At 44.7% G+C, this 10,357-nt stretch overlaps 1 protein-coding gene across 1 annotated transcript in view; it reads left to right on the top strand.

Annotated features, from left to right (window-relative positions):
• Positions 1–4,529, top strand: part of MROH9 (maestro heat like repeat family member 9) — a 33,594-nt gene extending 29,065 nt beyond the window's left edge. The window contains exons 20-21 of the mRNA XM_015586142.1: positions 2,517–2,579; positions 4,252–4,529. Coding sequence (XP_015441628.1) covers positions 2,517–2,579; positions 4,252–4,529 — 341 coding nt within the window. The remainder of the gene's footprint in view (positions 1–2,516; positions 2,580–4,251) is intronic.
• The last annotated feature ends 5,828 nt before the right edge of the window (positions 4,530–10,357 follow it).

The raw sequence follows: 10,357 nt of genomic DNA, 5'->3' as shown, positions 1-10,357 counted from the left end.
TAAGGGACAAGGAATACAGGGCTGAGAAATGTTAGCAAAATGAAATGAAAACCAGCAAGAAACAGCTTGAAAAATTAAGGAGCAATGGTAGATACAAAGGTTAATGAAAGAAATGTAAATATGCATCAATGAAGAAAAGAAATAAACGAGGAGAACAGAAAAAGCATTCGAAGATATAATTTAATAAAAAAGACCTGATTAAAGATACTGAGATGGTAAATAATTTTTCAAGAAATATTTTATACAGAATGCAACATTACGATATTTCCTAATAAAGTTATGGAACTTCAGAGTTAAAGAATTGGCTGAGCATTTAGGCAAAAAAAAAAAAGTTAAAAAATAAATAAATCTGGCGTTAGATTTCTCAACTCCAGTATTCAACTCTAAAATATAGTAGAATAAAGCCTACAAAATCCTAAGTGGAAAAAAAATTGTGGCTGAAGAATGTCATAGTCAGCAAAATCATAACCAACTATGAAGACAACAGGAAAAATTTTTCAAAAACACGAGAACTCAAGAAGTCATTCAAGTATGAGATTCAGCCAACTAAAGAATGAATGGATAAACTATTGCAAAAGGACAAGCAGTATTTACTTAACTGTAAGGTTTCCATTTGCCGATCTGTTCTCCCCGATTTTTTGCTTTCCTCCAGGCCTCAAAGGCTGACCTCTACGGTCTGCACCTCCCATGCTCCCTTGCCAGTGTGCGTCCAGGTTGGTACAGCAGTCAACGCCCATTAATGCCTTCAATGGGTATGCTTAATATTCAGTAATAATCGTGACAGTGTAACTCACAAATTATCTCATCAAGAGTCCCCACTGAACACCTGTTGCGAAAGACAGATCAACAAGCTTTATAAAACTGAAAATAAAAATACCAACAGCTAATTTCATAGATCTTGATAAGTTGATTCTAAATGTATATGGAAGAGAAAAAAAAAAAAAAAAGCCGAGATAACTCCTGAAGAAAAAATGTGGGCTACTAGTCTCATCAGATATAACGATTTATTATAAAGTTACAGAATTTTAGATAGTCTGTTACTCAAGCAAAGCAAAACAGACCTGTGAAACAGAATAAAAAGCCTAGAAACAGATCCACACATATACGGTGAAGCCTGCAAAGCAGTAGGAGAGTTTTTTCTCTTAATGGTGCTGGCTTAATTACATGGGCAGAGAAAAAATATCTTGACCTATACTGTATGCCACATAGTTCCAGTTGGATCTATAATCCAAAAGTGTGAAAGGTAAAACAATAAAACTTCCAGAAGTAAATGTAGGAGAATAAAAAGATGATAAGTTGGACTACATTAAAATTAAAGACTTCTGTTCATCAAAAAAATATACACAAATGAAAAAATTTAGCCGTGGGAAAGGAGAAGTTATTTGTAAGGCATGTAAACACTGAAAAAGATTAGTATCCAGAGTGAAAAATGCATACAAACAAATAAGAAAAAGATAACTCAATTATAAAAATGGGACAGAGACTTAACTGAACAGGCATTCCTCAAAAGAAATATCCATATGGCCAAAAAATATACAAAACTCTATGAATCATCACAAAAAAGCGAATTAAAATCACGATGTGATGCTACCACCAAACCCGAACAGGCTAAAAATATTAAGGGTGGAGAGAATGCAGAGCGATGGGCATGTTCCGTCACTGCTAGGGGCTAAAACCTGGCACAACCACTTCATACTGTTAACTGAAGGTGAACATGAGCATATCCATCAGCCAGTAAGTCTACTGCTAGTTATCCACCCGACATCGGTTCCCACTAGCGCACACCGAAATCCATGCACGAGAATGCCCATGTGACATCACCTAGTCCCAAATCAGAAACGACACATGGTCCACCCTCGGCGGAACGGATGAACGATGCTGCGTCACTGGGAGGGACTGTCACATAGCAGGGGTCGGCAAACTCTTTCTGGAAAAGGCTCCACAGTGCATTTTTGACACTTTGAGTACCATACGGTCTGTGTCGCAACTACTCCACTCTGCTGCTGTGGGCGAAAGCGTCCGGACGTGCTACGTACACAACTGAGCCCGAGCGTGGGGCTGCGTTTTAGGAACACTTTGCTGGCCGACCTCTGCCAGGCAGCAGTGGAGATGAGTGGATTACTACTCCGTTGAAGAACACAGATGAATCTCAGGTAATGTTGGGCAGAAGAAGACAGACACCAAAGAATGGAGCGTGAAGAGCAGGTTGGGAAAGGGCATGAGAGAGGCTTCTGGGATGCCGCTACGGCTCTGTTTAGTGATGTGGGTGGCAGCCAGACATGTTTTCCTTGTGGCTATTCATCCAGCTATGCATTTACGACATGGCACATTCATTTACACACGCACGTACGTTTCAAAAAAAAAAGTTTTATTAATAAGTATTTGAGAGCACTAAAAGAGGACTCAAGGAGAATCTAGAGATGTTTTGCTTTGAAGAAAGCAATGAAGGTAGCCATGTTATGCCAGAGAAATGTCTTTTTTTCATAATGTATTTTGGGGTTTTACTTTGTGCACAGGCTACTTGGCAGCACTGGGTGGCCATTTACTGCTCAAAGATGAAATTGACGTCATGCTTGAAGGTAAGTGTTGAAGTTATAATGAAATTTTTATGCAGAGGTCTAAATAAACTCACTATTTGTGATTCTATTCACATGAGTTCTATAATGGGTGGGAACTGGGTGGTAGTTAGTGGGGAGAATCAATGGAAAAATGGGTTAAGGGGCATCTTTTTTTCCCTCTCTATTCTCTCTCCCTCCTTTCCTTCCTCCTTCCCTTCCTCCCTCTCTCTTTCTCTCCTCCTCCTCCTCCTCCTCCTCTCTCTCTCCCTCTCTCTCTCAGACTTTTCATCCTAGAGTCCATTAGGCAGTTGAGGACTCATTCACTCATTTATTCCACAAAAGTTTTTCCAGCATCTGCTGTGCAACAGCAGCACTATTCTAGCCACTGGGGATACCACAGAAAACAAAACGAAATCATTCTCCCTCTGTGTCTCTCAGAATCTTTGTCTTTGAATTTTAAACGAAATCATTGCATCTGCTGTGCAACAGCAGCACTATTCTAGCCACCGGGGATACCACAGAAAACAAAACGAAATCCCTTCCCTCCGAGGATTGACATTTTAGGAGATACAATGTATACCTGCACCAGAAGGAATTAAAGAAAGATACTGTTTTATCCTATCAAAATGTCTGGATGTTCGGCATCTCTCTCTCAGCCTCTATTTCCCCACAGGGGTCAGAATTACAAACAGGCAAGGCCGAACACAAGGTGGCCGCCTTTCTTCTTTTTTTTTTTTTAAATAAAGGGCTTTATTTTCTAGAACAGTTTTAGATTTACAGCACAATTAAGTGGAAGGTACAGAGATGTCCCACGCACTCGCCCCCACACATGCACAGCCCCCCATTATCTGTGTCCCCCACCGGACTGGTTCTTGATGAACCCACCCTGACACATCACTATCTTCTCTCCTTTTTCGTTCGTTCATTTATTCACGCGTTCATTCCACACGTATTTACTGACTGCCTGCTAAATGCTCAGCATTATCATTCCCCTCTGTGTCTCTCAGAATCTTTGTCTTTTTTCTGTCCCACTCTAGCTCCTTCTCCTCTCTCTCTTTTTAATAAATCTCTCTCTTTTTCTTCCCTAATTCCGCTGAAGAAAAAAAGAAATAATTTCCCACAAACCCAGTATCTGGCATGTTGCGGGGATGTGTGTGTGTGTATGTATATGTGTATATATATGTAATCAAAGAATTTTAAAGAGTATAAGTTACTATGTAGTTATTTTTAAAACTATCATAACCATTTTATAACCTTTTTTACTTATTCCTCCATCATAAACATCTTCGTGAGAAATATGACTCTGTATCATCGTGTTAACTCGTGTGCGCTATTTCATGTTGGGATAGTCTTAACTGTTCGGTATTTCTCTACTGTTGAACATTTAGACTCAGTCTGACTTTTCTCATTATTATGAGCAATATTGAACCTCTTCATGAACACACATGTCTGCTGCCTAGCAGAACGCTCAGCACACGATAGCCGCTCCATAAATGCTCAGTGAATATTTCCATTTTTTTGTTTTAATGATGTCTGAATAAAACTCCCTGGAGGCTGGTAGTCGCAGTAATGACAATCGAGGGGTGGAGGAGGAGGGGACACAGCAGGGCTCTGAGGGGTGGTGGGGCTGTTTGTTACAGCGTCTCTGCCTCTAGATTGATGCCTTGAACTAAGGGCCCTTCTGCCATTACAGCTATTGAACGGGTGGTCCGGGATGAAGACCCTGTGATCAGGAAGTTGGCAGAAATAACCCAAATGCTCTTTAGGAGAGTAGCCCGAAATCTGACCCCCACCAATATGAAACAAAGTTTCCAAAAACTGTTTCGCTTCATCTATATCCCAAAAGTGAAGCCTCTTTATAATTATAACTGGCCCAGCAACCTGACAGGCAGCCCTACGGGCACTAAAGAAATCAAGAATGACAAGGAAGGCCTCACGTATGAGAATTACGAGGACTACCTGCAAGACTGAGACGTGCGCCGGTGCCTCGGAGCACGGTTCGGAGGAGGGTCTGCTCGTAGATGCCCTCCTGAAGGATGACAGAAGCCCCTTTCCTGTCCCTTCCTCGTTGCCTCCCAATGTAGAAATCCGTGGCCTCTCTAGGTGTGACAGTGACCAGAAGCCTTTCCTCCTTCGTCACACCCATTCTTTCAAATTTCTTTCAAATAAAATTGACAAATCATATAAACAGAGTGATGAGAAGCTCTTGGAACTTGACTCAATCGGTAATCGTCTACGGAGCGCCTTCTCAGTGCCAGACCCTGTGCCAGGCGGTGAGGACATTCTGGGAACATAGACAAGGTTCTCATCCTCAAGAAGGTCACAGTAGGGACACGCGGTTCGGTTACTTCCATCCTCCTGAGATGAATGGAGCCTGCGGGGGAAGAGGGAAGGGGCAGGGACACGTATTCTAGGTAGAGGCACGGGGGGCACGAAGTGGGAGGGGGAGCGGTGGCTGGAGACCCGAGGGCAACAGCACGCTGTGAAATGACAACCAGACAGCCCCTCGTAGGTGCTGGTCCCCCACTGCCATCAGGATCCAGCCGGACGCTCTGCCCGGGTGAGCAAGAAAGCCGACAGGTAAATGCTGACGTCCGGTGACCTCGCTCGACTTCAGGCTCCAGGCTCACTGTACCCTCCTCCCTGCCCTGCATGCCGCCTTCGGACAACCCACTTCCGCCTGGGGACGCCACGAGAGGTCAGGTGGGAGCCGCCGGCCCTCGGTCCTCGTGGGTGTCGTGGGTTCGTAACGTGTCAGCTGGGAGTTCACGCGCGTCCTCGCTTCTCTGCGGGCTCCCTCACTGGTGCGCGACAGCAGTCACGCCGCCTTCCCTCGGCTCCTCCACTGGCTTCTCCGACTCCTGAGACAGGTGGAACCAGTTCTGTTGACAAAGGATGCCGGCTTCTCCCCTTCACCCCCACGTCTTCGACGCCGTCCACACTGGAGGCAGCAGGAGACTGACACGGTCCCGGCGAGCGGGTTCCACCTGGTCCTCGGTCTCCCACTTGAATCCCACCCTCCCTCCCCGTCCCAATGACCTGCCCTGTGGACTTCAAGCTCCAGCATCAGATGTGAAGACAGCAGCCTTACAGGTACCACTTAGCTGCTCCCACGACGGCTGACGGTCAAACCCCCGGTGGTTCTGCTCTGGCTGAGCCCCGATGAGTATGTCTGAGATGTTCTCTCCAGGCTCCTTGGATCAAGGGGGTGGGTGTGGCTCCTGTGATGTTCCTTAACGCTCTGTGTACCTTTCATTGCATTTATCGGACTAATGAAATTACCCATTTCCTTCTCTTTCTGCCCCACGAAATTGAACTTTCTGGAAAGCAAATGTAACTTACACTTGGTTCTGTACCCTGGAACTTCACAGTGCCTGGCACCTAATATAGGCTCAATGAACCCTTGCCGAATAGATGACATTCTAACAAGATATATTGCCTTCATGCTTTAATAAAAATGTTTAAGTATTTATAAGTAGTACTATTAAAAATAATGAAAGAATAGATGATTTTTAATTTATCCCTTAATCCAGGGGTCCCCAACCCCTGGGCCACAGACCGGTACCAGTCCGTAGCCTATTAGGAACGAGGCCACACAGCAGGAGGTGAGCGGCGGGCGAGTGGACGAAGCTTCACCTGTATCTGCAGCCGCTCCCCAGCGCCAGCATCACCGCCTCAGCTCCTCCTCAGAGCATCAGATATCAGATTCTCATAGGAGCACCGGTCCCTGGGGCCAGAAAGGTTGCGAACTGCTGCCTTAAACCATATTATTTCATATTACCCTGATGTCTCAGGTTTCACTTCTCAAGATCAGGGCAAATTTCCTTTCCCACCTTCTAAACCAGGAGGGTGCCTAGTGTGGTAGACTGAATAATATAACCCCCTCAAAGATACCCAATTCCTAACCCCTCGATCTGTGACTATGTCACCTTATATGGCAAAAGGAACTTTACGGATATGATTAAATTAAGAACCTGGAGCTGGGGAGATTATTCTGGATTATCTAGCTGAGACCAATGTAATCACAAAGGTCTTTCTAAGAGGGAGGTAGGACGTCGGAGAAGAAAAAGAGTTTTGAAGATGTTATGATGCCGGCTTTGAAGATGGAGGGAGGGGCCGTGAGCCAAGGAATGCGACTCTAGAAGCTAAAACAGGCAAAACGTGCAACTCCCGTAGATCTTGAGCGTGAGCCTCAGCTCCTGTCAACACCTGATCTCAGCCCAGTGAACCCCACTGTGGACGTCTGACCTCTAGAACCGTATGATAATGTCTCCGTGTTGTTTAAGCCACTAAATACGTGCTAATTTGTTAAAGCAGCAACAGGAAACTGTTGTACCTAGATTTCTACCAAACAAAGCAAAAGCCAAAACAAATCATAAGACCGTCCTCGAAAAAAAATAAAAAACAGAAATAGCAACAAGTGTAGTGGACCTTATGCACATTTTAAGGATTCTGAAAAGGCCTGATATTCTAAAGGAATCTGAGTCTCAGACGCATTGGGTAGATCGTCACACAATTTAGGGAGAGGAGGGTAGTGCATTTGAGCTCAAAAACTCCGAGGTACTCGATCACTACCTGGATAGACATTTTCCCAAAGAGGACATACAGATGGCCAACAGACGTGTGAAAAGATGCTCAACATCACTAATTGTCAGGGAAATGCAAGTCAAAACCACAGTGAGATACCACCTCATATTTGTCAGATTGGCTGTTATCAAAATGGCAAAAAATAACAAGTGTTGGTGAGGATGTGGAGAGATGGGCACCCTCGTGCATTGTACATGGGATTGCAAACTGGTGCATCCATTACAGAAAATAGTACAGAGGTTCCTCAAAAGTTAAAAATAGAACTACCATATGGCCCAGCAATTTCATCTCGATATGTATCCAAAGAAAACAAAACCAGTAATTTAAAAAGATATCTGCCCCACTATGCTCACCGCAGCATTGTTCAGAATAGCCAAGATATGGAAGCACCCTAAGTGTCCATCAATAGATGAACAGATAAAGAAGGTATGGAATACATACACAATGGAACATTATTCCGCCATAAGAAAGGATGCGATCTTGCCCTTTGTGACGATGTGGATGGATCTAGAGGGTATTATCTTAAATGAGAGAGAGGAGGACAAATACCACAGAATAACAGGAAGGAACAAAGAGATTTCACGCTTTTCACCAACAGTGATTGAGTTCTTACTAGTTCCTAAGGTCTATTCTAAGCCATGGGGATTCGACAGCGAATTAGATAGAAATTGCTCCTACTCTCAAGAAGCTTACATCCTATCGAGGGAAAACAGTCAATATACAAATTAATAAAAAATAAAATAAAATTTCATAACATAGAATTTTAGAAAATAAAGAAGAAAGACCTAAAACGTTATCTGGTCCAGTCCTCTAGCTTTAGACCAAAGTGACAGAGGAGATATGCAATGCTGAGTTACCGGTCCCAACCCACTCAATCCCAGCTGTGCCTTTTTTTTTAAGCTACTATAACTATATTCCTAAAGCATGTCATCCCCAAACCTGGTGTGTCTGCAGTCAATTTTCAGTAAGAAACTGCCAAACTGTCTTCCAAAGTGGCTGCACCATTTTGCATCCCTCTCCCCACTTCTTAATTCCCACTGAACAAGCCAGATCCAGATGTCATTATTTCCTACTGCCCGGGGGGAAGACATTTTGCTGCCTCGGTGCCCCCAGGAACAGGAAGCAAACAGGAAGCAGCAAGTCCCTTCTTTTCCAGGCTGGTGGCTGGCAAAGGAGAATGAGGTTTGCAGAGCCCCAGGCCCAACGTCGTAAAGCAGAGCGGAAAAGAAGGGGTTGGAGGCATTCTTGAAAGCCATCTAAAGGCCACTTCCTTCTCAAGGGTGTTTTTAGTTTGCCCCTGTTGTAAACGTGTCACAGTCAGCCTAGTAAGCCGGTTCCCTTCTGGCGTCACTTATATTTTGCCCTGAACTAGAGTTACGCCTGTATGTGTCTTAATCTCGCCCCTGTCCGCCGTCACCTGCCTCTACGCCCTCCTCATTTATCGCCACTTCTGTGACTTCTCTCCTGTGAATTTATTTGCGGCTGGATCCGCAGTGCCTACAACTGTACCTGGCACATGGCAGGTGTATGTATTTTAAGGAAAGACAAAATGAGTCCGTGAATGAATTTAACTCAATTGAATATCAGTCCAGGGTGACGCTGGGGGATTTTGAATACAGGAATGCTTGGTTAATCAGTATGTCATTTGAAAAAAAAAAAACAAAAGAAAATGTCTTCTTTGAGGAGTGACCGACCTAATTTCAAACTCAGGAACTTCCCACCACCTCCTCCCCCTCCTTCCCCTGACCACGTCAGAAGCAGTATGTGTGCCCAAATTCCATGAATTTAAGTGGATCCAAACTGGAAGCTAGTTTTATACAACACCATGAATGTAGAGAATATATTTTGCAACCTGTACTAATACAAAAAAAAGAAAAATGTATTTGGCATAGACTTGCCCGAAAAGATAAACATAACATATTATATTCAAAACAAAGAGTGGCCCCAAGCATTCCTGTGGAAAGAGATGAAGTTAGTCTCAAATTCCAGGATACTGAAGAGCCTGCAATCCCCTGGCAGACGGAGTTAATCATTGCTGTGGTATTTATAAAAAAACACTTAGGAAGGAGACATGGAGTTAAGTCAACATTTACTCCCGCTGAACACTTAACTCTCTACTGGTGCCGAGGAAAATAAAACGAAAAGTGCAGATGATGGTCTCTGGTAGGAAATATGAAATCTGTCCAGAGATACAAATAAACATTCACGAGGCAATTAGCCAACAATTCCTGGAGAGCTACAGTGTCAGGTGGTGTGGGACATGGTCCCTGATCTATGGGGACTCAGCAGCAGTGCGTGTGGATGCAAGGAAGCCTTCCTGAGGAGTGTGACATTTGTCCAGGATCTCAAAGGAGGCACAAGGCTCACACAGACAAAATAAGAGTGGACGAGTCCCCCACCATCAATCTCAGAGTTCTGTGCCAGGAGGGTGCGTGCTCACAGGCAGACAGACGAGAGGAATATGGCGTCTGGTGGGCATCAGGGCACCAGACGTCCTGCAGACAGGGCGTGTGCAGAGAAGCAGTGAGGTCAGTAAAATGAAGCAGGGTGTGAATGCCAGTGGGAGGTGACCGTCGGCCCCTAAGGAGGGACACGACATGACAAGTGGTTCAGAAGAAGAATTCCTGAAGCCGTCTGAGGTCCCAGCTTCAGAATCATGGCCCCTGAGAAAGAGAAAAGAAACTTACAAGAGCTCCTCAAAAAGAATCGAGTTGCCCCTGCGTTCACTTGACAGGGCAGGGGGTACCCAGAAGAGGAGACAGTGATGGAGAAAGAAAATGGGGTCCATTCTGACCCTTCTGCCTTCCGATTGAACAGCTTCCCTCCTCTTGGCTACAGCAGGGGTCACTACAAGGCGACGCACCATAATATCTCGTTAGCACAGGAAAGGGAATATCCCTTATCCCTGGGATAAGACCGAACCAGCTAGGCAGAGGCCCAGGCCAGGGGGCCGGCGGGGGTGATGGAATGAAGCCTGAGGACCTAGGAATCACAATAAATCAAGGCCTCTGTCTACAGTCATGGGTGCCCCGAAATTCCCTCAAGTCCAGCAAAATATAAGAATGAGAATGACGGGATGGAAAGTCATCTGGAAGACCTCCCAAACCCTCACATATTCTTCAATAATCAGCCTGTCTCCCAAGCACCAGCAATTCCCACATTTTACTACAAGATTCACAGCAAATTCTCTCGTGTCCCACCCCCGCTCCCCC

The sequence above is a fragment of the Pteropus alecto genome, unplaced genomic scaffold (genome assembly GCF_000325575.1).
Source record: "Pteropus alecto unplaced genomic scaffold, ASM32557v1 scaffold101, whole genome shotgun sequence".
NCBI classification, from domain to species: domain Eukaryota; kingdom Metazoa; phylum Chordata; class Mammalia; order Chiroptera; family Pteropodidae; genus Pteropus; species Pteropus alecto.
Note: the sequence above shows the minus strand (reverse complement) of the source record. Positions and strands in the feature narration are given on the sequence as shown.